This window comes from Chiloscyllium plagiosum, chromosome 40, assembly GCF_004010195.1.
Source record: "Chiloscyllium plagiosum isolate BGI_BamShark_2017 chromosome 40, ASM401019v2, whole genome shotgun sequence".
NCBI classification, from domain to species: domain Eukaryota; kingdom Metazoa; phylum Chordata; class Chondrichthyes; order Orectolobiformes; family Hemiscylliidae; genus Chiloscyllium; species Chiloscyllium plagiosum.
This window is the reverse complement of record NC_057749.1, coordinates 19,784,481-19,812,044: the sequence shown is the minus strand read 5'-3', so window position 1 is coordinate 19,812,044 and position 27,564 is coordinate 19,784,481. Positions and strand designations below refer to the sequence as shown.

At 40.6% G+C, this 27,564-nt stretch overlaps 1 protein-coding gene across 6 annotated transcripts in view; it reads right to left on the bottom strand.

The window, feature by feature from the left end:
- LOC122542597 (AP-3 complex subunit beta-2) overlaps positions 1-27,564 on the bottom strand; it is a 240,980-nt gene that overhangs the window by 18,713 nt on the left and 194,703 nt on the right. For all 6 annotated transcript variants that reach the window (XM_043680543.1, XM_043680547.1, XM_043680545.1 and 3 more), the window contains 6 exons: positions 26,594-26,762; positions 24,187-24,262; positions 22,652-22,761; positions 9,089-9,320; positions 7,272-7,356; positions 4,340-4,437 (listed from right to left, as the gene is read on the bottom strand). In XM_043680543.1, coding sequence (XP_043536478.1) covers positions 4,340-4,437; positions 7,272-7,356; positions 9,089-9,320; positions 22,652-22,761; positions 24,187-24,262; positions 26,594-26,762 — 770 coding nt within the window. The remainder of the gene's footprint in view (positions 1-4,339; positions 4,438-7,271; positions 7,357-9,088; positions 9,321-22,651; positions 22,762-24,186; positions 24,263-26,593; positions 26,763-27,564) is intronic.

Genomic DNA, 27,564 nt, shown 5'->3' with positions numbered 1-27,564 from the left:
GAAAAATAATCAGTGCTGTTCCTTTGTTTAAGAAGGGCAACAAGGATAAACTGAGAAATTACAGGCCGGATGCCTTACATCAGTGGTAGGGAAATTATTGAAAAAGACTCTTTGAGACAGGATTTACTCACATTTGTAAAAGTACGGCCTTATTAGTGATAGGCAGCATGGCTTTGTGTGGGGAAGGTCCTGTCTCACAAACTTGATTGAGTTTTCTGAGAAAGTGATGAAGATGGTTATTCAGGGCAGTGCGATAAATGTTGTCTACATGGACTCCAGTAAGGTCTTTGACAAGGTCCCTCATGGCAGGCTGACATGAAAGGTGAGGTCACATGAGATCCGCATTGAGCTAGTAAGATGGTTACAGAACAGGCTTGGTAATAGAAAACAGAGTAGCAGTGGAAGGGTATTCATCTGACTTGAGATCTGTGACTAGTGGTGTTCTGCTAGGATCAATGCTTGGACCCCTGCTGGTGCTAATAATTATAAATGAGAAGGTAGGTAGTCTGATTAGTAAGTTTGCAGATGACACAAAGATTGGGGAGTTGTGGATAGTGGGGAGGATTGCCAGAGGATACAACAATATATAGATAGGCTGGAGACTTGGATGGAAAAATGGCAGATAGAATGTAAAATGGCAAATGCAAGATGATGTATTTTGGAAGGTCTATTGCACAATAAAGTAGGCAGTAAATGGCAGAACCCTTAGAAGCATTAACATATAGAAGCACCTAGGCATATAGATCCATAGTTCTCTGAAATGAGCAACACGTGGATAAGGTGGTTAAGAAGGCGTATGGTATGCTCACCTTCATCATTTTAGGGCATAGCATATGAAAATTGGTGAGTCATGTTGCAGCTGTACAGAATTTTAATTAAGCCATATCTGGAATATTGCAGACAGTTCTGGTCATGACGGTATCAGAAAGATGTGAAGGCTTTGAAGAAGGTACAGAATGATTTGAAGGCTATTTGATTTGAGAAAAGATTGGAAAAACCTGGTTTGTTTTCGCTTAAACCTTAAAGGCTGAGGGGTGACCTGACAGCAATTTGCAAATTATGACAGGTACAAATAGAATGGATAGTCAGAGTCTTTTCCCAGGGTAGAAATGTCAATTACTAGGAGACATAGGTTTAAGGTGAAAGGGGGAAAGTTTAAAAGAGATGCAAGAGGCAATATTTTTACACAGAAAGTAGTAAGTACCAGAGGAGGTGGTAGAAGCAGATACAAAAGCAATGTTTAAGAGGCATCTTGACAGATACGTTAAAAAGCAGGAAATAGAGGGATGTGAACTGTGCATGAGAAAAAGTTTTTAGTTTAGAAAGGCATCATGTGTTGGTGCAGGTGGGGTAGGCTGTGTGTTCTTTGTCCTTGACATCATAATGACTCTACAGCTGCGACTTTCCTCTCTCAAGAAGTGGCAGGAAAGGTGGCAAGAAGAGCAGATAATCAGGCAAGTTAGCACTGGGGAGATACCCATTCACCCTCAGTGCCCAACTCTTCTCACCTTGGAAATTCAGTTCCGGACAGGAAAACTTATAGTTAGACTTTCTGATCTGCCACTAAGTAGGGCCATAAGTGGTTAATTAACTGGCCACTGACCTGATTCCCAGTCAACTGGGTAAACAGAAAGGTTTGCTTTTCAACTTGAGCAGGAGACCCTCAAATTGCCCCAAGCTGGGGATGACTGGGAGACTGGGGAACGAATGGCCTCAACCTGTGACTCTATCTACTCCAAAATGATACCTTCCTTCTCACTGTTCGTGGTCTTGAGTGTTGCTGTGCTTCCAGCAGTTTTCAACTTTGAAGCAGCACTGCTCTGTGGCTGCTGGCTTCTGATTGTCTAGAATCTTCAGATGGAGTGGGAAATGCTATTCTAGAAAGTGATCCATTAAGTAGTTTGCCAGATCACCGATTAACTACCTGGGGCTGATGCTTGGTCCAATCTGTCTCTCTCTGTGGTGGTGAAGCCGTCTCACTTGTAATGATGCCCCTGGCCCAATGTTTTAAGTCAAAAATAGAACATACCAGCACAGGATTAGTTTTACTATTGGGTGAATGTGTAAATGGGTGATGTCAAATTACATGCCTATTATACACCATGCCTGTGAATACTCCACACTTTTCTTTCATTCACAGTATGTAGGTGTCATTAGTGAGTCCAGAAACATTGACCAGCAGTATTTGGATTTGAGAAGGTGGTGATGAGTTGGCACCCAATGTGTTGTTAGGAAGAGAGTTCCAGAATTTTGACCCAGCAACAGCAAAGGAAGCCTCAGTAAATTGCTGCAGTTCATCTTTTAGATGGTCCCGACTGCTGCCTCTGTTTATCAGTGGTTAAGGGAGTAAATATTGAAATTGGTTGATGGAATGCCAATCAAGTGGCCCTTACTTGTTCTGATGGTATTGAGCTTCCTGTGTGTTACAGCTGCATGCATCCAAGCAAATAGAGAATATTTAATCAACACACTCATTACACAGAAGGTGAGAAAAGTCAGCAAAGCTGAGTGATGTCACAGAGGTAAAAAGACATGATCTAGTGATGGCAAAAATATGGGTCAAGAGAGACGCAGTTGAAGGTGAGGATACAAAGTTTGTGGCAGGAACTGAAAATAATGACTTCATTTATACAATATTCAACTGCCAGAAATCTTTGCTCATCCCGTACTGGATGTTGGAAAAGCTGACTGATAATTTATGAATAGAGGGATTGACAGATGCATATCAGAACTGGCTGTCATCAATGCAAACATGAAAACTAAATACTGAACTTTTGGATGACATTGCTCAAAGGGCAGCATGTAGATAAGCTTCTGAGAGATGAAATTGGTGCAACAAAGCAAACCAACTATAACCCATATCTTCAACTCTGCATCTGCTTTTATATTTTTCTAAATGATTCTCAGGATGTGAGCTGTGTGGGCAAGAAAAACATTTGATTCCCATTTCTGGCTGTCCTTGAAACAAAGTACCGGTTTGTCAGATGGGTTTACTTGCAATGCCACTTCATGGTGACACAAACTCGTTTTTTAATTCCTAGGTTTAGTTCTCAGTTCAGCAAATTTGCATTAGCCAACTGTAGTGGTGAGATTTGAACTCAGCGGGGAGAACCTTCTGCTCTGGGAGGTGCTGAGCTGGGGTGAGAACAGCACAAACTTAGACAGAATGGTGTTGTACCCAAACCCCACCACTTCTAGAATCAAATCTGGGGTGAGAAGATCCACGGTCACACCTCCTGACCCAATGCCAGCTTGAGGCCCACGTGTAACCAAATAAGAGCCTCATCCTGAGATTCTAGGATTGATCCAGTTGCAGCCGGACCTGTTGCTATATGGTGTTGCTGATAGCTACTACCCTGTGGGAAGCTAGTCACACTGAGTGGGTGGGTAGAAAGAATGGAGGGAAGAAGGGTGTTGGTTTCTTGATTGAAGGCAATTAGTGATCATTGAGCAGGGATGATTGCTGGTTGGCTTTCCTTCCAAATCCCCTCCCTCTTTTCCCTGATGACCCCCAAGCCACGAAGCACCCCCAACCAATTAAAAAATATGATCATTATCTTGGGTTGTTCCATGATGCTGACACTCCAGAGGTGCACTTCCAGTAAAAACCATCACCTAAATAAAAATGGAAAGAATTGCAGATGCTGTAAGTCAGAAGCAAAAACAGAAATTGCTGGAAATGCTCAGCAGGTCTGGCAACATCTGTGGAGAGAAAACAGAGTTAATATTTTAGATTGACGTGCAGCTCTCACTGGGTGGAACATCCATCCTTCCTGCTCTCCCAACCTAATGGCCTTGCCACTGCCTGATTGAGATGTGGTTCAGTGGGCCTTTCTCTGGAGAAGACAGCATGGGTCTCTCACCAAAACACCAACTGACAGGTGAGACTCCCATTGCTTTGATAAGATTCTGCCTAAAGTATCTGGATTCTTAGTTCAGTCACCTGAATTTGAAAACAAACATGTTAGCTGACTCAAATATTGGGGTTAAAAAAACCAAGAACATTAACAGGGAGTGATTTTGCACAGGGTGCAAACTGACCTTCTGCCCAATCCTGTGATTCATGCCTGGGAATTTCAGATAAACTCAGTGGACAGATTCCAGGTTTAGATAGGACAAAAGGTTCCACATTCCACATTTTAGACAACTCTTAAATTTAACAAGTTTCACAGCTTAAATATATTATAAGTCATGATTAATGTTTCTTACAGGGAGTATGTGTCCTAATCCTAAAAAGATTACAATGTCCACGATTGTAGGAATTTAACTGTAGGAATTGCTCAATAATCCTCTGAGATTATTATGTGTTAAAATGGATATAGTGCAGTATTTTACTCACCCTGTTCCTTCTTGAAAGTGTTCTCAGTCATGAAGACTGGCATCATCAATTCCCCCACAGGTGGCTGGATGGACATGTAAAACTGCCTGGTCTGGGAGCTGCAAAGGCACCAGAAAACAAAACAAAACACCACTCCATCATGTTGGGTCAACGTAATCCTGATCCCAGCACTCATTCTGAGCCCTCTTTCCCACAACATCTCCATGTTAGGGCCTGACCATTCCCCCACCAACACCTCAAAACACCAAGCCACACGTGGGCGGCACGGTGGCACAGTGGTTAGCACTACTGCCTCACAGCGCCAGAGACCCAGGTTCAATTCCCGCCTCAGGCGACTGACTGTGTGGAGTTTGCACGTTCTCCCCGTGTCTGCGTGGGTTTCCTCCGGGTGCTCCAGTTTCCTCCCACAGTCCAAAGATGTCAGGTCAGGTGAATTGGCCATACTAAATTGCCTGTAGTGTTCAGTAAGGGGTAAATGTAGGGGTGTGGGTGGGTTGCGCTTCGGCGGGGCGGTGTGGACTTGTTGGGCCGAAGGGCCTGTTTCCACATACTGTAAGTAATCTAATCTAATCTACAACCCTGAATTTCTCCAACCCACATCCTTGACCAACTCAGATTCAGTGACCCACTGTTTCTGTGTAGACTCCATGTTAGTCTTAGCATCAGCTCCAGGATGGTCAGCAACGTTACAGTTGAAGTCAAGGATATAGATTGTAAATGGTTATCATATCAAAGATGGCTATTGTATATTCCATAGTGAGACTAGCACATGCTCATCTGTAGTTAGCCATATCGAACTAACGTTATTTACAGCTTCCTAACAGAGAAAGCACTATCTCAAAATTAATTGTCTATATCAATATTGCTATGTAAAAAAATGTTTCTCCACAAGTCACTAACAGTTCTTTTGTTAATCACCTTAAATCAGTGCCCTGTGGTCCTCAATCCTTCCACCAGTGAGAACAGTTTCTGTCTGTCCAGATACATCATGGTTTTGAACATCTTGATCAAATCTCCCTTCAATCTTCTTTTCAAGCCACATAATTGAAGTTCTTCATTCCTGGACTATCACATGTGAATTTTGCCTGCATCTCTCGAAAGTTTTCACATCCTTCCCAAAATGTGGTGCACCAAACTAGACAGTACTGCAGCTGAGGCTGAACTAGCCATGACTTCCTTCTTTTTGTATTTCATGTCCCTACTTATAATACATCCAACTACTGGACGGCAGAGATGGGTTGTCTCCTTTGAGTGGTTGACTATTAATTGATTTAGCTGAAAAATGTGTTGCTGGAAAAGCGCAGCAGGTCAGGCAGCATCCAAGGAGCAGGAGAATCGACGTTTCGGGCATAAGCCCTTCTTCAGGAATGAGGTGGGTGACTTCATTCCTAAAGAAGGGCTTATGCCCGAAACATTGATTCTCCTGCTCCTTGGATGCTGCCTGACCTGCTGCGCTTTTCCAGCAACACATTTTTAAACCCTGATCTCCAGCATCTGCAGTCCTCACTTTCTCCTATTAAGTGATTTATCATTATAACTGTAGCAAGACCAAATGGGAAGGGGTTGGGGAGTCACTACGTCATTGCCATTACATTCTACACAAATACAAAAATTAAAAGCAGAAGTAGATTATTTGGCATCATGAGCCTGCTCAGCCATTCAAGATCATGTTTGATCTGGTTGTCGTCTCAACTCTACATTCCAGCCGATAACAAGTAACTCTTGACTCCTTTTCAATCAAAGATCTGTCTGACTCAACACTGAATATATTCAATGACCTACCCTCTACTGCATTCAGAGAAAGAGAATCCCAAAGATCAACAACCCTCAGGGAGAAAAAAGTAATCTCAAAACCTGAATGGAAGACTCCAACTTTATAAACTGTGTCCTTTAGTTCTAGGTTCCCTCACAATGAGAATCATATTCTCGGTCATGTCCATTCAGAATTTTATATGGTTCAATAAGGGCACTACTCAATCTTCTACACTTCAATTGTACACCTTATACAGGGCACTGCGAGACCACATCTGGAGAACTTTGTACAGTATTGGATTCCTTATGTTAGACAGGTTAGGCTTGTATCCATTAGGACTTAGAACAGTAAAAGGTGACTTGATTGAAACATATAAGGTTTTGAGAGATCTTGACAGGGTGGATTTGGAAAGGGTGTTTCCAGACTAGAAGTGAGTGAATAAATGAAATACAGAATTGTTACAGTGCAAACAAGGTTATTCTGCCTCAGAATGGTCAATTCACTTAGAGCCATTTTTTGCCTACGTCCTGTAGCGCTGCATATTTTCCTTTTCAGATAACAATCTAATCCCTTTTGAATGCTTTGATTGAACCTGCCTCAACCACACTTAAGCAGTGCACTCCAGACACTCACCACTTGCTGTGTGCGAAAGTTTCTTCTCAATTCACTTTTGCTTCTTTTGTTCTTGATCATTTCATGAGTGCGAACACTTTCTCCTAGCTACATTATTCAGATCCCTCATGATTTTGAATACCTTATTCAAATGGAAGCTTGTTTTTGGACATGGCAAGTAGACTTTTAATTCCAATGTGTTTGGAATCAACCAATAACTGTGCAATTGTATAATTGTGACCTTTGTGTTTTTGTATAATGTTCAATTGGACAGCTGCCTATGTGAGTCCTGTTAACAGTTGTGAACATTATACATATTGGGAACTGTGCATTAATATTGTTTACAAAGTCAAGTAATGGGGTGAGTTAAAGAATTATTGGGTGATCTCTCTAACTAAAATTCTTCAAAGCATTTCCATTCTTTCATTGAGTATTCTTTCTTCATTCCTAGTTTCAAAATGAGAGTTCTTTTGGCTATTCCCACAGAGAAAGATGTAAACTAAGACGTTTGGAGGGCCAAATGTATAGTTCCAAGAATACTGACCACTGTCATGGAGAGTCACTCACCACAGCTGGAAGTTGGCCGCTTGTGTGGAATCACAGAAATCGATGCCCAATGTATCTGCGATGACCTCACCTGGCTGGAGAATTGCTTGTGATATTTAAATGAGGAAGAGTGGATAAGAAACAAAAGAGGAAAATAAATCAAATTGTATTTAGTTGGGTCTCATGTGGCATTGCAAAGTGCAGTTGAACCAAAGTAAAAGTGCATACACAATGGTTGAATTGTCTCTTTCTGTTTTGTAACCATTATGTAATTTGGTGAAGTGCAGACTCTGTGGTAATATATAGAACACAATGGGCATCTGGTGCACTGCCACCTCCCATAAGAGCAATGTGAAAATGACCAGATGACTTGTTTTTGTGATGAGGAATAAATATTTGTAAGAATGCTAGGGAGAACTTCTTATTCTTCTTCAAACTAATGCTATGTGATTCATTATGCCTACCTGAGAGTTTGGTTTATTGTTCTTTTGAAGAGTGGATGTCCTGTAGCAATGCTCAGTATGAATTGAATAGAGGATCTCCACAGAGAATTGGTGGGACAGTCATTACAGAGGTAACTGAAGATATCAAAGGAAATATTCCCCAGCAGGCCATGACAGAATTTTTTTGTGAGTGTGGGAATCAAAGCAAGGGACTAAATAGAGTTTTGTTTCCATTTTAGTCCCTCAGAATGAGGATGACACTTTTTCATGGTAAGAATCTTTAACGTGGGGAAGCTATTGCACAGGAGGTACCATACGGTTCTTCTATTTTGTCACCTGCCTTTATGGTAAATATTAATATACAATAGCCCCTCAACATACGAACGACCCCGTTCACGAACAGGATTGTACATAAAAGTTTGCTTCAACGTATGTACGAAATTCAAGGTACGAATGAAGGTACGAACGCAAAAAGCCCGTGTGCGACCACGTGGTTTCATTGTTCTGCTTTGCTATGCGCGCTTTGAACGCAAAAGCTCTCGGGCACCGCGTGATCTCATTCAGTTCGTCTTTGGCGCGCGTGCTGTGAACATCGCTCGTTGCTACGTCCAAGCATTCTTACGCTATCCGAACAATGGGAAAAATTGATTCAGTTCGCGAACTTTTCGGTTCGCGAACCGGGTCCCAGAACAGATTAAGTTCATAAGTCGAGGTGCTATTGTATAACTACAAAGTAACACATGTTGGGATGTTGTGTAAGTGTAAGGTCTGGGTTGCGTGCTCGAGCCAGCCTTGCGTGACTGCAGCCTGTCACGTGACAAAAGGTGAAGAAAGATGACCATGGCACAACGTGATGGTTGGCTGCAATCCAGAAGACAATTGTGGCAGAGTCTGATTGGTTAAGGGGATATAATGTAGGCTTAGTGCGATTGGTTATGCTAAAATAATGGGGATAGTGTGCGGTTTTTCAGAACAACATAACTTTAGAGTACTCTTGTTGTTCGGGGACTTTTCGAAGTTAGCTTCTCTGATGGCCACAGCTTTTGTTTGCAAATAAAGGCTTATAATCTTGAGGAATTCTCTGTATCTCCTGGTCATCTTTAAAAGGTGCTATCAACCACAACACCTTAGGCGTATCACAATAAAGTACAGATTGATAATCGACCTGTTTGACCACATTATGACACACCATTTGAGGTCACCAAGTTCTGAGATGGGATAAGAACCTGGGGCTTTTCATCCAGAGGTAGGGACTTTATACACATGCTACAACTCCACAAAAGGACAGACATAGGGTTAGGTCAAGGACACAACAAGGTGAAGTTATGAAACACTGATGTCTTTCTTGACTTGCTCAATGTTTCCAGAATTTTTCATGCTCCCCCAGATTCTTACCAATCTCCTTGAATCCCTGCAATCTCATTCCTGATTGCAGCTTGGGCTCAGCAATACGGAGATTTCGGAATTCCATTTCTGAATTGTTGGTGAACTGCATCTGGACAGAGACCATAGTGTGGTCTGGGCTGAATGGCCTCCTGTTGAAGTAGTACTCCACAGACAGTCCCTCTCCCGTGATGCGATGAAGCAACTCATATGTCTTCATTCCCCCCAGTAAGGGGCTTGACACCTGAAACAAAGACCAGAATCTTGAACTGGTGGACAAGCCCCTAGAAAGTTGAAAAGCTGACAAACACCTGTCATATGACTGTCTGCAGGCACAAAGTGTACTGGATGATTTAAAGATGTAACATCCGATATGTAATTCAGATAATGAGTTGTTTTCACAATAATTCAAATTCAACCAATCAGTTTAAATTATGCCCCAAGATACTAAAACTCAACCGAATTTGATTTTTACTGTTTTGACAACATCAAACCAATGAGACAATCCGATGTTTTGGGGTATAAAAAGCAGGCATTTTGGACAGTTAGCTGGAGACAAAGAGTACCTACTGCGATCAATAGGCTGCCCGCAGACCCTCTCTCTAAAAGGTACCTTTTTCATATGAAACATCTTTGCAGCAGAAGACCAAAGATGACCCAGGGAAATCTACAGTCAGAGGAGTTTTGACACCTGAAGATGACTACTGGTTTTGAAAATTGATTTGCTATAAATTTTATATTGGCTTTATTTGATTAGTATATTGTCATAGAGTGGGAGGTAGATACAATTTTTGAGAGAAAGGAGGCTTACAGTTGTAGGTAGTTGTTGTTTAATGTTCTCTTTGGGGTTAAATAATAAATTGTTATTTTTTTCTTTAAATAGTGGAAATTGGGTACTTCTCTGTCACTCATACTTTAGTAGATTACAAGGTGAGGTGAGCTTTTCTGTGTGCTTGGTTTAAATTAGCAGAAGGGTTTACTCCATGTCGTAACAGTTTGTGGGCTCGGGTCTATGATTTGGACACGTTTAGAATGATCCAGTTTGAGATTTGGACAGATTTGGAGTACGAAACATCCCAGTGGATTTAAACACTTGCCGATTAGTGTCCTAAATCTTTAAATAAAACATAAGTTCAACAATTTGTTTAATTTTAGTTGTTTGTGGTTGGTTAAAATTAAAGTGAGGGAAATGGCTCTTAAAATTGCTAAAGGGGTTCTGGGGTTTGAAGATGATTCCCAAATATGCCAAGAAAGTTTAGAAAGGAAAGAAAAGATCATATTTTTAGAATTAGCAAAGAGGTTAGAATTGGGTTTAACCAAGGACAAAAGTAAAGCTGAAATTGTAATGGAATTACTCAAACACTTAGGTGTGTCAGAGAAACAGACAAGTGCAGTAGAGTTAGAAAAACTTAAATTACAGTTGACGAAATTGGAGTTAGAAGATAAACAAAGGGGAGAAAGAGGGAGAGAAGGAGAAAGAGAGGAAAAAGAAAGACAGAGAGAAGAGGAAGGGAGGGAGAAGAAAGGGATAGAGTAAAAGAGAGAGAACTTGAACTTCAGAAGTTATGACTTAGTCAGGACAGTCAAGTTAATAGGATGGAGATTAAAAGATAATGTAGTGATATGTACAAATATGTTAAAACACTGCCACATTTTGATGAGAAACATGTCGAAACCTTCTTTATTTCATTTGAAAAATTGGCAGGGCAGATGGAGTGGTCAGAGGACTTGTGGGTAATGCTAGTTCAGGCTAAACTGCAGGCAGAGCTAGTGAGGTATTTGCCGCGCTGTCAGATGAGGGGTCAAGAGATTATGAAGAGGTCAAACAGGCTATTTTAAGTGGTTATGAATTGGTACCAGAAGCGTGTAGACAGCGGCTCAGAAACCTAAAGGAGGAACCAGGTCAGACTTATGTTGAGTTTGAAAGAATTCATTTTAGGGCCCACAGAGTGTGGGTCTTAAAAATAGGTAAGACCAAGAGGCTATAAGAGAGATTATTCTGCTGGAGGAGTTTAAAAACTCACTTTCAGAAATGATAAGAATTCATGTGGATGAACAGAAAGTTCAGGAAATGAGAACAGCAGCAGAGATGGCAGATGAGTACACATTGGTGCATAAGACAAGGTTTAGCTTCCAGCAAGAATTTCATCTTTTGAGGGTTAGAAGTTGGGAGAAGGGGAGATCTTACACTATGAAACAAAAAGTAGAGAACACTGGTAATTGTTTACCATTGGTTAAAAATGAAGCCCAAGAGGGCAGAAAGGAGGTGAAAGGCCTCAAGTGTTTCCACTGTGGTAAAGTGGGACACAAAGTCACAGCGCTGGTCATTAAAGAAAGGCACCGTGGGAGAAGATATGGTAAAAGAAGCTAAGCCAGTGTCATTAGTGAAAGTAGTAAAGGAAACCCCAAGAAAAGTCGAAGAGCTGCAGGAGAGTGCACAGCCTAGACATGGGCTGGGTATGGGGTTCGTGCCTGATCTCTATAAAGAATTTGCCTCTGTGGATAAAGTTTACTCAGAAGGAACAGGGGGAGAAGGGTAAGAAGTTATAATTTTGAGAGATACAGGATCTAACCAGTCTCTAAAAGTAAGAGATGAACTGTTTGCACTCTTTCTGACCTGTTGCCCGAGAGAATGGTAATTTGTGGGATAGATGGACAGAAATTTAGCGTTTCTCTATCTAAGATCAGGTTGGAATTCCAACTCAGGACTGGGGAAGTAACAGTGGGAGTGATTGACAGAGTGTCAGTTCCAGGAATCCAGACCATTCTTGGGAATGATTTAGCAGGGTCCAAGGTGGGAGTACACCAGTTGTTGTGGAGAAGGCCAAGGCTGACCGGGGAAACTGAAGAGTTTAAAGAAAAGTATCCTGTTATTTTTCCAAACCGTGTAGTAACAAGAACCCACTACCCCACTAATTCATAGCCAACAACCTGTCGTTGAACGTGGACAAAACGAAAGAGATGGTTGTTGACTTCAGAAGGGCACGGTACAGCTATGCTCCACTGGACATTGACGGCTCCCCCTTGGAGATTGTGAAGAGCACCTAATTTCTTGGTGTCCACATGACAGAGAATCTCATCTGGTTCCTTAACACCAGCTCCATAACCGAGAAAGTCCAGCAGCGTCACTATTTTCTGCATAGATTGAGGAAAGTCCACTTCCTATGCCCCTACTTTCACCACATTCTACAGAGGGTTCATTGAGGGCACCCTGTGCTACTGCATCACAGCTTGGTTCTGGAATTGCACCATCTCGGATCATAAGACCCTACAGTGGATAGTGAGGACAGTGGAGAAGATTATTGGGTTCTCTCTTCCCTCCATTATAAATATTTACCCCACATGCTGCATCTGAAAGGCTAAGAGCATTGTGGAAGACCCCACACACCCCTCATTCAAACTCTTCTCCCTCCTGCTGTCTGGCAGAAGATACCAAAGCATTCAGTCTCTGACGGCCAGACTGTGCAATAGTATTTGCCCCCAGACCAGCAGACTCCTTAACACTGTATGATCGGACTCTTTTTCATCTGAAAGTCTTTGCATGATTTCAAGTTGCTCCTCGAACAATGTCTATTAATTATCATTATTTTATTACACTGTAATTTGCATGTTTTGCACTTCATATGCACTTTATGCCGCCCTTTGTATAATCGTGTAATTTGTGCTGAGGGGTGACCTTATGGAGGTTTACAAAATTATGAGGGGCATGGATAGGATAAATAGACAAAGTCTTTTCTCTGGGGTCGGGGAGTCCAGAATTAGAGGGCAAAGGTTTAGGGTGAGAGGGGAAAGATATAAAAGACACCTAAGGGGCAACTTTTTCACACAGAGGGTGGTACGTGTATGGAATGAGCTGCCAGAGGATGTGGTGGAGGCTGGTAAAATTGCAACATTTAAGAGGCATTTGGATGGGTATATGAATAGGAAGGGTTTGGAGGGATATGGGGCAGGTGCTAGCAGGTGGGACTAGATTGGGTTGGGATGTCTGGTCAGCGTGGACGGGTTGGACCGAAGGGTCTGTATCCATGCTGTACATCTCTATGACTCTATGTAGCACCTTGGCCCTTGAGGAACTCGGTCTCATTTTTATTGCATCAGTTGTATACGATAGAAATGACAAATAAAAGCGACTGTACTCATAAGTCACAGCATGAAACAAAAACTAAAGAGAAAAATGAAGAAATTGGGGTTCAGTTAGCGGACACCCTGTTTGACATAATGGTGCAGGAAAAACCTGAACAGAGAGTTAGGCAGAAATGTTTAGTCCTGAAAGGGTAAGGGACTTGCAACAGGAAGACGAGACAATAAAAGATAGATATGTAAATGCATTCTCAGAAAAGGAGGTGGAGAATACTCCTGAGGGCTATTATCTTAAAGATAGAATCCAAAGTTGAAAATGGAGACCATAGCAGGTTTGTGCAAAGGAGAAATGGACAGACTTACACCAGATTGTGTTGCCGGTAGCATACAGACAAGAAGTGTTATGGGTAGCACATGAACTACAGGGTCAGCTAGGTGTACGGAAGACACAGGTTAAGGTACAAAAACATTTTTATTGGCCTGGAATGCACAAAGATTTGGTTAACTTTTGCCATTCGTGTCATACATGCCAAATGTAGGTAAGCCACAGGCAGTAATAAACTATCACCTTTGTTACCAATTCCTACATTCAAAGAACCTTTCATACAGGTTATGGTTGATCATGTAGGTCCTCTCCTGAGAACTAAAAGTGGGCACCAGTACTTGCGAACCATAATGGATGCGTCTACCAAATTTCCAGAGGTAATTCCATTACGGGATATTAAGGCAAAAAGGGTGGTAGAGGAGTTAATAGCTTTCTTCATGCGGTATGGGATATCCAGAGAGATTCAGTCAGACCAAGGGTCTAATTTTACTGCTGGACTGTTTAAGGAAGTCATGGATAGCTTAGGTAGACAGCACTTTAAATCAAGTGTGTATCATCCTGAATCCCAGGGAGCTTTAGAAAGGTGGCATCAGAACCTTTAGACCATGTTGAGAGCATACTGTCAGGATTACTCGAATGATTGGGACAAAGGTAGCCCATTCGTATTGTTTGCCATTAGAGATGCCTCAAAAGAATCTACTCAGCTTACTCCCTTTGAGTTAATATTTGGATGTGAAGTGACAGTCCCTTTGAAATTAATTAAAGAGAAATTGACAGGGCCAAAGTCTGAGATCTCACACTTGGATTATATATTGGAGGTGAGAGAGAGATTAAATTGTGTAGGCGAGTTTAGCTAAACAGCACCTGAAGAGGGTAGAGCATAGAATGAAACAGATAAAAGCAGATAAAAACTCTGATGTTTTCCAGTGAAGTTGACATATTAGTATTGATACCAGTGATAGGAGATCCCTTCAAAGCTAGGTTTAATAGTCCCAACAAATTGAGAAAAAGTTGAATCAGGTGATCTATCTGGTAAAGATGCCAGATAGAAAAAAACTGCATTGGGTATGTTGTGTGAACATAGAGTCATAGAGATGTACAGCACAGAAACAGACCCTTCGGTCCAAGCCATCCATGCCGACCAGATATCCCAACTCAATTTAGTCCCACCTGCCAGCACGCGGCCCATATCCCTCCAAACCCTTCCTATTCATATAGGTGGAGACCTTATTATAATAGGGAGAAGGAACTGGAGAAACAGGTGTTAGTTACTGTCCCGCAGAGTGAGGAATCAAATCCAAATGTTGTGGAATTTGATGTGCCTCAAAATACATTTCACAATGAGGAAGAGTGGGACACATTAGTAAACTATCTGTCTCAGGAGCAAAGACCACAGTTGAAGGGACATATGCAGGAATAAGATGGGGAGGACAAATGCTATTGTGCATGAGATAGACATACAGAATGCTGTTCCGATAAAACAACACCCCTATTGGCTTAATCCTTTCAAAGCCAGACAGGTCCACAAGAAAGTGGAGGCAATGCTCAACAAAAATATCATTGAATTGAGTCACAACAAGTGGAGTTCATCGATCGTCTTAGTTCCCAAACCTGACAGGACTCAACGATTTTGCATGGACTATTGGAAGGTCAATGCCGTAACAAAATCGGACTCATACCCAATACCAAGATTGGAGGACTGTATAGGGAAAGTTGGACAAGCCAGTTACATCACAAAGTTGGATTTACTGCATGGTTATTGGCAGGCACCTTTATCAGAGAAAGTGAAAGAAATTTCTGCATTTGTAACCCCAAATAGGCTATATCAATTCAAAGTGAAGCCCTTTGGAATGAAGAACACATCCACCACATTCCAAAGACAATGAACAGAGTTGTGGCTGGTTAGCAAACTGTGCCGTCTATTTAGACGATCTTTAGTGAGTCCTGGGAAGATCACATGGTACAGTTGGCAGAGCTCAAAATTGAATTTGCGAAAGCAGCGATGACGTTCTTGGAACACAACATGGGTCATGGAAGGTTGACCCCAAGGAATGCAAAGACGAAGGCCATCGAGGAATTTCCATGACCAACCTCTAAGAAAGAGGTGCTTAGATTTTCGGGAGTAAGCGGATTCTACTGGAAGTTTGTTTCAAACCTCAGCAGAGTAGTGGCACTTTGAACAGATTTGCTGAAGAAGAACACAAAATTTCAGTGGACAGAACAATATCAGGAGGCAGGTGACAATTTAAAAGCAGTATTAACCACGGCACCAGTTTTAGCTGCACCAAACTTTTGAAACCTTTCAAAATTGTAATCGATGCTAGTGAAATAGGAGTTAGAGCTTTACTGCTACAGTTGGTTACTTTTCAAAGAAACTCAACATCCACCGGAGAAAATACTCTACAATCGAAAAAGAATTATTGAGTTTGGAACTGGCCTTACAACATTTTAATGTTTATGTCACGAACAATGTGTCAGAGACGATTGTGTTGGAGATTGATCACAGCCTTGGAATGATTTAAATACAAGATTATGAGACTATTTCATTGGAGTTTTATGTTACGGACTTTTAATTTACAAATCATACATGTTATGGGTCATAAGAATGTAATAGCAGATGCGTTGTTGCGGATGTAAAGATGAGATTGAATAGACACCAATGATTTTGTGTGTGTGTGTGTGCAGAAGTTAATGTGAACTTCGATTAAGGTCCTATGTATGCCATGATAATGAGGTTAAGAAATAGAAAAAAATTGAAGCCATTCTTTCATTATGATGGTTCATTTTATTTCTTAAGGGCGGAGGTGTTGTGGAGTTGAAGAGGTACTGTATCTTTAAGACAGGGTGTAAGTTGAAAAGCTAGCAAGTACCTGTCATGTGACTGTGCAGGCACAAAGTGTACTGGACAATTTGAAGATGTAACATATGAGCTGTAACTTAGATAATGAGTTGTTTTTACAACCGTTCGAATTCAACCAGTTTAAATTATGCCCCAAGATACTAAAATCCAATCGAATTTGAACTTTACTGTTTTGACAACATCAAACCAATGAGACAATCCGATGTTTTGGGGTATAAAAAGCAGGCATTTTGGACAGTTAGCTGGAGACAAAGAGTACCTACTGCGATCAAAAGGCTGCCCGCAGACCCTCTCTCTAAAAGGTACCTTTTTCATATGAAACATCTTTGCAGCAGAAGACCAAAGATGACCCAGGGAAATCTACAGTCAGTGGAGATTTGACACCCGAAGATGATTACTGGTTTTGAAAATTGATTTGCTATAAATGTTATATTGGCTTTATTTGATTAGTATATTGTCACAGAGTGGGAGGTAGATACAATTTTTTTAAGAGAAAGGAGACTTACAGTTGTAGGTAGTTGTTGTTTAATGTTCTCTTTGGGGTTAAATAATAAATTGTTATTTTATTCTTCAAATAGTGGAATTTGGGTAGTTCTCTGTCACTCATATTTTAACAGATTACGAGGCAAGGTGAGCTTTTCATGTGTTTCTTTTAAATTAGCAGAAGGGTTTAATAAATTGTTATTTTATTCTTCAAATAGTGGAATTTGGGTAGTTCTCTGTCACTCATACTTTAGTAGATTACAAGGTGAGGTGAACTTTTCATGTGTTTCTTTTAAATTAGCAGAAGGGTTTACCCCACATTGTAACAGGGAGGTGTGCGGGGGTGTTTGGCTTTATCTCTAACCATGAGTTTCAGAATTTTACTGAGTTGAGGGTTTGATTACCAACTGGAATCTGGATCACTGTAGAGTTAAGAAAATGGGAAGGGTGGGTGGGAAGACCATTCAGTAGCCTCTGGCCCGTACCTCCAGTCATTTAGTTCATAGCTGATTCATCTCCCAGCCTTTGCCCCAGATTCCCTGATACCCAACAAGAATCTATCAAGCTCAATTCCAGAAGGACCTACTTCCTCACAGCATTCTCAGCCTTTTTGAAAGAGAGAGAGTTTCAAATTTCTGTCAACTGTTGTACAGGGATAATGTTTCCTGACTTCCTTATTGGCTTTAATTTTATTAATTGTCTTGATTAATTTGATGTGGAGGTGCCGGTGTTGGACTGGGATGGACAAGGTCAGAATCTAAACAACATTAGGTTATAATCCACTCCGCCTGATGAAGGGGCAGCACTCTGAAAGCTTGTAATTTCAAATAAACTTGTTGGATTATAACCTGGTGTCACTTGAAACTAGTTGCTCTCTGATGACTCTCTTAAATCCTTATGTTGTTTAACATGGGAGGGAAGGGGAATTATCATTCAAAATCTTCTTTAATATGCTAAAGCAATACAAATCAAGCAGGAAATTTTTAAAAAGACTTCCATTTACACAATGCATGTCACATCCACTGGACATTTAAAAGCACTTACAAACAACAAAGATCATTTGAAGTTTAGTCACTGCCATGTCATTAGGTAGCCAGTTTACATACAGTAAACTCCCAGCAATTTGATAATGATCAGATAATCTGTTTTTGTGACTGGAAGTAGGCTGAAACATGGAGTATTCAGATAAGCCATGAGCTTAATGAATGATTGAGCAGCACAAGGGACCAAGTGGCTCATGCCTGCACCTATCTTGTGAAAAGGGGAGTTTTTTTAGTTTATCTCAATCACAAAAACAAGGAAGAGACATTTGAAAATTTCACCAGTGTTTGTTCATACATACATAGTCATACATCATGGAAACAGGCCCTTCGGCCTAACTCATTCATGCTGACCAGGTTTCCAAAACTGAACTAGACCCATTTATCTGTATTTGGCCCATATCCCTCTAAATGTTTCCTATCTATGTATCTGTCAAAATATCTTTTAAATGTTGTAATTGTACCAGCCTCTACCTCTTCTTCTGCTAGCTCTTTCCATATATGCACTACCCTCTGTATGAAAAGGTTGCCTGTCAGGTCTCTTTTAAATTTTTTCCCTTTTTATCTAAACCTATGTTTTGGATTCCACTACCTTGGGGAAAAGACCTTGGAAATTCACCTTATCTGTGTCCCTCGCGATTTTACAAACCTCTGTAAAGTCACTATGTAGCCTCCTATGCGTAAACATCCTAGCCTGTCCAGCCTTTCCTCACATCTCAAACCTCCTCATCTTGGTAACATCCTTGTAAATCTTTTTTGCACCCTTTCCACTTTAATACCATCCTTCCTATAACAGGGTGATCAGAATTGTACGCAGTACTCCAAATGTGGCCTTACCAATGTCTTGTGAAGCTGTAAAATGATGTCCCAACTCTTGTACTCAATGCTCTGACCGATGAATGCAAGTGTTCTAAACAAATTCACCACCCTGTCTACCTGTCATGCCATTTTCAAGGAAGTACATGTACATAGAAGATACACTCTTTCTGTGGGAAAAATGGATCTCCTTGAATTACTTTGATTTTCTCGTCTTTTTACATGTGTGTTACAGCCATATCCACGTGGGTTCTGTTCCTGAGAACCCACGCTAATGATGAAATCTGTGAGTGAAGAGCTTGTTAAAAATAGGTTATAATTGTAGATATGTGATTTTTGCCAGTGGATGTTTAATTTTGTTGTTGCTTAATTCTTGGCGCACATAGGCAAATTCTTGCTTTAGTCACATTCCATCTATGACATTTGAATAGTAAATTAATACCAGGGCATGTGTAAGGGGTTGCAAGGGAAGGTAAACAAATGGCCAATTGCTATATCTTTAATCTTTACTTAGTCTGTAATCTTTACTTAATCTGTACTTAGTGGAACATACCATCTGCTTATTGCCCCAGTACAATGACTTCAAGTCTTAGGGTGATAGGGTGGCACACTTAGCCTTCTTCTCATGGGAAAGGAGTCATTTGCTCTAGCCCTAGCATTGTTAGAACATAGAACATAGAACAGTACAGCACAGAACAGGCCCTTCAGCCCACGATGTTGTGCCGACCATTGATCCTCATGTATGCACCCTCAAATTTCTGTGACCATATGCATGTCCAGCAGTCTCTTAAATGTCCCCAATGACCTTGCTTCCACAACTGCTGCTGGCAACGCATTCCATGCTCTCACAACTCTCTGTGTAAAGAAGGCGCCTCTGACATCCCATCTCTACTTTCCTCCAACCAGCTTAAAACTATGACCCCTCGTGTTAGACATTTCTGCCCTGGGAAATAGTCTCTGGCTATCGACTCGATCTATGCCTCTCATTATCTTGTATACCTCAATTAGGTCCCCTCTCCTCCTCCCTTTTCTCCAATGAAAAAAGTCCGAGCTCAGTCAACCTCACTTCATAAGATAGGCCCTCCAGTCCAGGCAGCATCCTGGTAAACCTCCTCTTATTATTATTATTGTATTATTGCTTCATTGTTTTATATGATTCTTTGTAACTTTGGGACTTGACCATTCATATTAACCTTTTTTCCTGTGTTCGTGCCATGTCTGTTCTAAGCTGGATTAATTCAATTATTTTTCCTAAGCTATGTTACTTACTCCAAATACTATCCTACCTAAGATTTATTGAACTTCTATTTTTGCTGATAGTTTTCCCTTTTCCTTGTAGGATTGTGATGTTAATTCAAGAATAAATATTTGGCAGGATACCAGGGAGAAATCCCTTGTTTTTCTTTCAAAATGGCACCATAGGAACCTGACACCAATGCAGAATTGAAATTCAATCAAGAAAATGGAATATAAAGTGAGTCTCAGGATCTTGGTTAAAAAACTACCATCAATTGTTGGAAAATCCATCTGGGATGTTCTAATGTTCTTTGAAGACCAAAAAATAATAAACAGGGAGAAAATAAATTTTGAGAGTAAAACAGCAAGTAATATAAAAATGGACAACAAGCATTTCTTTACATATACATGTATAAAGGAAGAGAGAGTCAAAAGTAAACATAGGCTGATTACAGAATGAAGTTGAGTAAATCATAATGGGGAACCAGGAAATTGCAGAGGAAAGAAACAGTCTTCATGGTAGAAGACACTAATAGTGTTCCAAAAATACTAAACAATTAAGGGGCCACAGCAATGATGGTGGGAGACCAAAATACAATAACTGTCACTAGAAGTAAAAGTAATAGGAACCAAATTAGGTAAAAAGACATAAGTCATTGGACCTGCTAGGTTGAGGCCTAGGATTTTAGATGAAGTAGCTACAGTGATAGTAATCTTCCAATAATCCTTAGATTTTGGAAAGGTCCTAAAGGACTGAAAAACTGCCAATGTAACACCGATATTCAAAAACAGAGAGAGATAAAAACTGGTAACTATAGACCAGTTATCTTATCATCTGCTTTGGGAAAATGCTGGAGTGTATTATAAAGAATGTATGATAAAGGATGTAGCAGCAAGGCATTTAGCAGAGCATAACATAACTAAAAAGACTCAGCATGACTTCTTGAAGGGGAAATCATGTCTGACAAATTTATTATAAATATTTGAGGAGGCAACAGCAGGATGTATAAAGAGGAACTGGAAAGCACAATATATTTAGATTTACGAAAGGCATTTGATAAGTCACCACAGATAAAAGAGCCCATGGTGTTAGGGGTAGTATATTAGCATGAATAGAGGATTTGCTAACAAATATTAGACAGAGAGCTGGAATAAGGGGGGTATTTTCAGAATGGCAACCTGTAATTAGTGCAGTGCTGCATGGATCATTGCTGAGCCACAATTACTTACAATATATGAATGCTTTTGTTGATGGAATTGAATGTACTTTAGCCAAGTCTGTGGATATCACAAAATAGATGTGAGGATAAGTGCTGAGGCTGACATTATGAGTTTACAGAGGGATATGGACAGATTAAGTGAATGAATGAAATCTTGGAAGATGAGATATAACATAGGAAATATTGGATTATGTACTTTGACAGGAAGAATAGAGGGGATGAATATTATTTAAACGGAGTAAGACTGTGGAAAGCTACAGCAATTGGGGTCCTTGTGCACGAATCACAAAAATCTAACAGACAAGTTCAGCAGGTAATAGGGGAAGCAACTAGTGATGGGCTAGTGGTATTATCGCTGGACTGTTAATCCAGAGACCCAGATATGTGTTTGAATCCCACCCATGGCAGATGGTAGAATTTGAATTCTGTAAAAATCTGGAATTGAGAGCTTAATGATGACCATTAATCCATTGCCAATTGTCAGGAAAAAAAAGTCTGGTTCACTAATGCCCTTCAGGGAAGGAAACTGCCATCCTTACCTGGTCTGGCCTACACGTGACTCTGGAAACACAGCAATGTGGTTGACACTTAACTGCCCTCTTAGGGATGGACATTAAATGCTGGCCTAGCCAGCGTAGTCCTCATACTGAAAAGATTTTTTTCAAAAAACTGAAATGTTGACCTATATCCCAAAAGGAAAGTAGTATAAAAGCAAGAAGGTCTTGCTAAAACTATACAAGACACTAGTTAGACACACCTAGGATATTGTGAACAGTTTTGGATTCTTTATTTCAGGAAAGGTTTACTTAGCATTGGGAACATTCCAGAGAATAACTGAAAAGGTTGTGTTGTTATGTGATTTCAAGGTTGACATGGACAGACTTATAATCAAAAGTAGGGAATCTAAGGTTATTAGGAAACGGCAGGAAACTGGAGCTGATGATTATCAGATTCACCACAATTTCATTGAATGGCTGCACAGCTGTGATTGGTCAAGTAGCCTATACCTGCTCCAATATTTTCTGGATTTTAAGGAAGGAAATCTATGATCTTTACCTGGTCTGGCCTACACGTGACTTCAGACCCACAATAGTCCTAACTTTCTGCTGAAATGGCCTGGCAAGCCACTTAGTTCAAGAGCAATTAGGAATGGAAAACCAGTGTCTTGCCAGTGGTACCCATATCCCATGAAAGAATATGGAAACAAAATCTCAGTGCCATGGTTTTATTGGAAATCTCTCTTATCTGGGCAGACACCATCAACATCTGTTGTTACCTCCAGTGGAAACAGTACAGGCAGTGGCAACCAGCAGGTGTATCCAAAGAACTCTCCACTCAGCTTTCTGAAAACTGTCCACATTCAGCTGGAAATGGGCAGACTGGCTTAAGAATCAAAATGCATTTAAAACTACTTTATGCAAAGAATTGATTGGATCCTGCGTGTGGACATTTGAAATTAAATTCTTAGTATATTAATACAGGTATCAATTGAATATCAATCAGGACAATACTCACCTCAGATAGTAGGGTTGTGTCAGTTAATGTTAACCCCTGTAGATCCAGATTGAGACTTTTGGGCAATGTGTTGGGAGAGGGACTGCTCTGGAAGGTTGTGGGTGAGCTGACTGAAAAAAAAAAGGAGGTAGAGGGTGAAAGAGAAGAACCAATTCCAAAGAACATTAATATGTAGCAGAAACAACTCTCATTGAACATCTGCTGACAACTTAAGATGATTTCTGAACATTGAAATGATTGAATCACAGAATTATTGCAGCATGTAAAGAGGCCATTCAGCCATCATTTCTGCAAATGAACACTTCATTTTGTGCCATTCTCCTATTTTCTCCCAGGAACCCCACATACCATTCCTTTCAAACAACAGTCAAATAAGTCAAGTAACTTTTTGAAGATCTCAAATGAACCTACCTGCATGAATCAGGCAATGTGTTCCAGACTCTAATAACTCACTGGGTGAAAAAAACTTTTAAAAATATCACTATCTTCTTGTTTTGCCAATTAAATTCGTATTCTCTCATTCTTGATCCTTTCATGGTTAGGAATATTTTCACCCTAACTACTCTGTCCAGACCCCTATGATTTTGAATACTTCAATCTGATAATCTTTCAGCCCTCTCTTCTCCAAAAAAAATCCTAACTTCTTCAATCTGTCTTCAGAACGGAAATTCCTCACCCCTTAAACAAATTTTGTGAACCCTTTTTGTAATGCTGTCATGACCTTCCTAAAGATGGTGCCAAGACTAGATACAATATTTGAACTGGAGGCTGGTAGTGACCTGAATGTCCCTGTCTCGCAACAATCAGGGGCAAACAAGAAGTGCACCTTTGACAGATTTGACCAAAATCTGAGAATCATTTAAAAACAATCCCAAATCCCTTCTCCCTGGGTGTATGGGAAATGGAAAGTCAATTTAGATGTTGATTTGCAGTGAAACAAAGAGTTAGTGCATTGATACCACTAAGAGGTATTTGAGCTTCTTCCTCTCGGAACTGGTAAGTGTCAATGCCCTCAAAAACATTCCTTTTCCCAAGCAATCAGCATTTGTCCCATTTGATGGATGGTTAAATAACCTCTATGTTGGTACCAAGGTGTCTATGATCGTAAGACCCTGACCTGAACCAGGCAAATACACCGCAGCACACCACAGAATCCCTAACATGTAGAAACATGCCACTTGGCCCAACAAGTCTACACCGACTCTCTGAAGAGTGACCCCCCCCCCCATCCACACCTCACGCAGACACATTTCTGGAAAATGGCAGCCATGGTAATGGTGCATAGGCAGAGCATTGTAATATTTCAGCCACAATACCTGGCAGAAAGAGTTAAGAATCAGATATTTTGGTGTTAGCTTTGTGTGCAAACATCCAGTAGAAAGCAGAGCTATTTAAATACAGTGATCTTGAAAAAAAATGGAGACCCAAAGTGCAGTTAGAATTTCAAAGGAATCAGATCAACAGGCACATTTTGGAGTAAAGGTAGTGTCTATTTTAACTATTCTCAGAACTACTGAAATAAAAAAAAGACTCACAGTCATCCAGGTCAAGGAGAGAGATCTCCTTCTGTTTTGTCTCAAGCGGCCTTGGAGGTGGTTTTGCTGTGAAAAGCTGAGAAAAGAACGGAGCAAGTCATCTGCAAAAAAGGCTAACAAAAACTTCAGCTTTGACTTATTTGTATTTCATATTCTGTTTGCCAATTTCAATCACTTCCACATTCCTGAATCATGCATCAATCAGTAGCTTTTCCTAAAAGCTCTGCATTTAGGCTTGATATTTCTCTGTGGTGCAGAATTTGGATTGTGCACACTGATCACAATCTGTATCCTAATTTCCCAAGATGGACTCTGTTGACAGGCACTTTATAAACCATTTATGAGGCAATCCAGGTGCTCAGCTCCAGTAGGACAATTAGGAAGAGATGTGTTGCGGTGGTCGGAAAGTAGGTAGGAGGAGACTGTGTGTAATATCATTAGACACTCTGGAAACATCATTTCTAATCCCGCCTGGGCAGATAGTTGAATTTGAAACAAACTAATATATCTAGTATACAAAACTAACCTCAATGGTGGTCATGTCAGCTTTCATTACAAATTGTAAAAATCCACTAAACTGAAGAAAATCCGCCATCCTAAAATGGCGTGGCCTGTGTGCGAGTCTGGACCAAAAGCAATGTAGCTGACTCTTTCCTGGCCTCTGAAATGGCCTAACAAGCCAACCAGTTCAGGGACAATTGAGTTCAGATGATCAAGAATTTTGGCCGTGCCAAAAAAACCCACATCCCATGAAAGAATTCAAAACAAAATCCAAAATTAAGTCTTGATGGGAATCTGAGGCAGGAGCCCAAAACAAGTGGCTCCTCAGCCCAATGACTGAAGCTGCAGTCACTATTTCACAACTGCACTGAGGAAATCCAGGAATGTTGCTGTCATCTCTATCTGATAACATTCATATCGAAATGGACTGTACACTTTATTCTTGAAGGATTTACATAAATGCAACTTGTTGCTGTTGATTCCACTAGTTTGAAAGGGATCTCAACTCTCAAGTGCACTTAGAACTGGTCAAAGAGAGCCAAATTCAGGTGCAAACCTCAACTCTAAACCAGTGTGGAGATTTACATCTGGAAAGATAGGAGTACCTCAAGCGCAGCATAAACAACAACAGGGATTAGTTAGGCTGAATGATTTGCTTTAATGCCATACATTCAATGTAAAGACAGACTTCAGAAACAATGACAAAATCTGAAGGGAGGAACCTTCGAAATTTCAGGAAAGTGAAATTATATGCTCATAGGAATAAGGACAGGTCAATCAATCCCTTGGGCACTTTCCCCATACCCTTGATATCTTTAATACCTAGATTGCAGAAGTGGTAGATGGCAGGGTACAAGGACCATTGTGGAAAAAACGTCAGTTCAGGTAAATATGTCAGGTGAGGAGAACTTTTAAAATAACTTCTCCAGAAGCAAGCAATCTCGCCAATTTTGCCCACCCCTATTTGTGTTGAAGATAATAAGGGGGTAAATTTCTGCTGTAGTGCAAGTCTGAGTATAGATAGCTTTTCCTAGCCTAATGCTGAAAGAACCAAAAGATCAACCAAAAACTCAGTCATGTGGACCTGACCAAAGTAGCAGATCCCTTTCATGGAGGGATATTGATTAACTAAGTTGATATCTACATTGATCCAGAGACTGTGGTCATTTCCTGATTTGTTTCTTTTCTATTCTTTCATGGGATGTGAGTGTTATTGGCAAGGCCAGCCCTACTGTCCTTGAGCTCAGCAGTTTGCTAGGCCATTTCAGAAAAGAGTTGCTGGTGGGTCATATGAAGGCCATATGTAAGCCAGATGATATGAAAATGGCAAATTTCCTTCCCCAAAGGACATCAGTGAATCAGATGGCTTTTTACCACAATCAATGGTTCCCATCCAATCATGATTTCAATACTGAGTCTAACTTTCAATTCGAAATTCATTAATTGAATTTAAATTCCACCAGCTGGCATGGTGGGATTTGAACAAGTGTCCACACAGTCTGTGCATCTCGATTAGTTTGGTGACATTACCATTTCACCACCGTCTCTCCTATAATTTCCTGAATTCAATGATAATAATTCTGGAATTAGAAACACAATGCTAGGGAAATGCAGCAGGTCTGACAGTAGCTATGGAGAAAGAAACAAAATTAACATTTCTGGTTGTGAATATTTCAGCATTTTTCAGTTCTGATAAACCTGAAACCTTCTCAGCATTTCCAGCAATATCTGTACTTCCTTCAAATGTTTAGCATCTGCAGTATATTATTTTTATTATTATTGCATATAACAGTTGTCATAGTGTACTTTCAGTACTCCATCTCTGGGATTAGTCCAGTATATGAACCAGCAACATTTCGCACTTTCCGAATGCATCTCGACAAAAATAGATTCATAACTGGCTTACCGTCTTCCTGCTCTTTTTACCGGTATCCAATTCAGAGTCTCCCTCTGACTCTGATTCTGATGAGCTGTTCTCCGAGGAGCTTTCCTCAGAGGAGGAAGAAGAAGAAGAACTTGATTCTTCCTCCTCTTTGTGTTTTTTCACTGTCTTCTCTTCACCTTCACTTTGTCCACTGAAAAACATATTGAGGAAAACAAGAGGCTAATAGTCTTCCAGTAAGTGAGCATTCCAGGCAAATTGGCTACACATCCACAAACATCGTCTCCCATCACCACCGACACTCAATAGCAGTAACTTGTTTCATCAACAAGGTGCAGCAATTTATCAAAGTTCCTTAGCACCTTCCCAATGCACAACCACTATCATCTAGAAGGGTGAGCACAGCAAATACAAAGGAACACCATTATCTGCAAGCTCCCCTCCAAGCCACTCACCATCCTGAATTGGAACTATATCACCGTTCCTTCAGTGTCACTTGGTCAAAATCCTAGAAATCCTTCCCTAATGGGTGTACCTACAGTACATGGACTATGATGGTTCAAGAAGATAGCTTACCATGACTTTCTCAAAGTTAATTAGGGATGGGTGATAAAAATTGGAACATCCAGTGACACTCATATCCCACAAATGAATAAAAGAAAACATAATCACTGTACTACACAATTCATTACAAGAGACCAGCCTTGCATTCATAAGGAAGCAAACTATTATGGATGGTGAAAATCTGAAATATATACCAAAGATGTGGGAAACACTGAGCAGATCTGGGAACATCTGTGGAGAGAGAAACAGAATTAACGTTTCAAGTTGAGGACTTTCACTGGGAAGAGGCTAAATTGTTAAATCTCCACATTTTTCTCTCCACAGATGCAGCCAGATTTGCTGAGTAGTTCCAGACAGAAGTGCCAAGTGGATTATCCATCCTGGCATCCTCCAGTGGTCCCTGGTAGTACAGATGCCAGTCTTCAGTCACG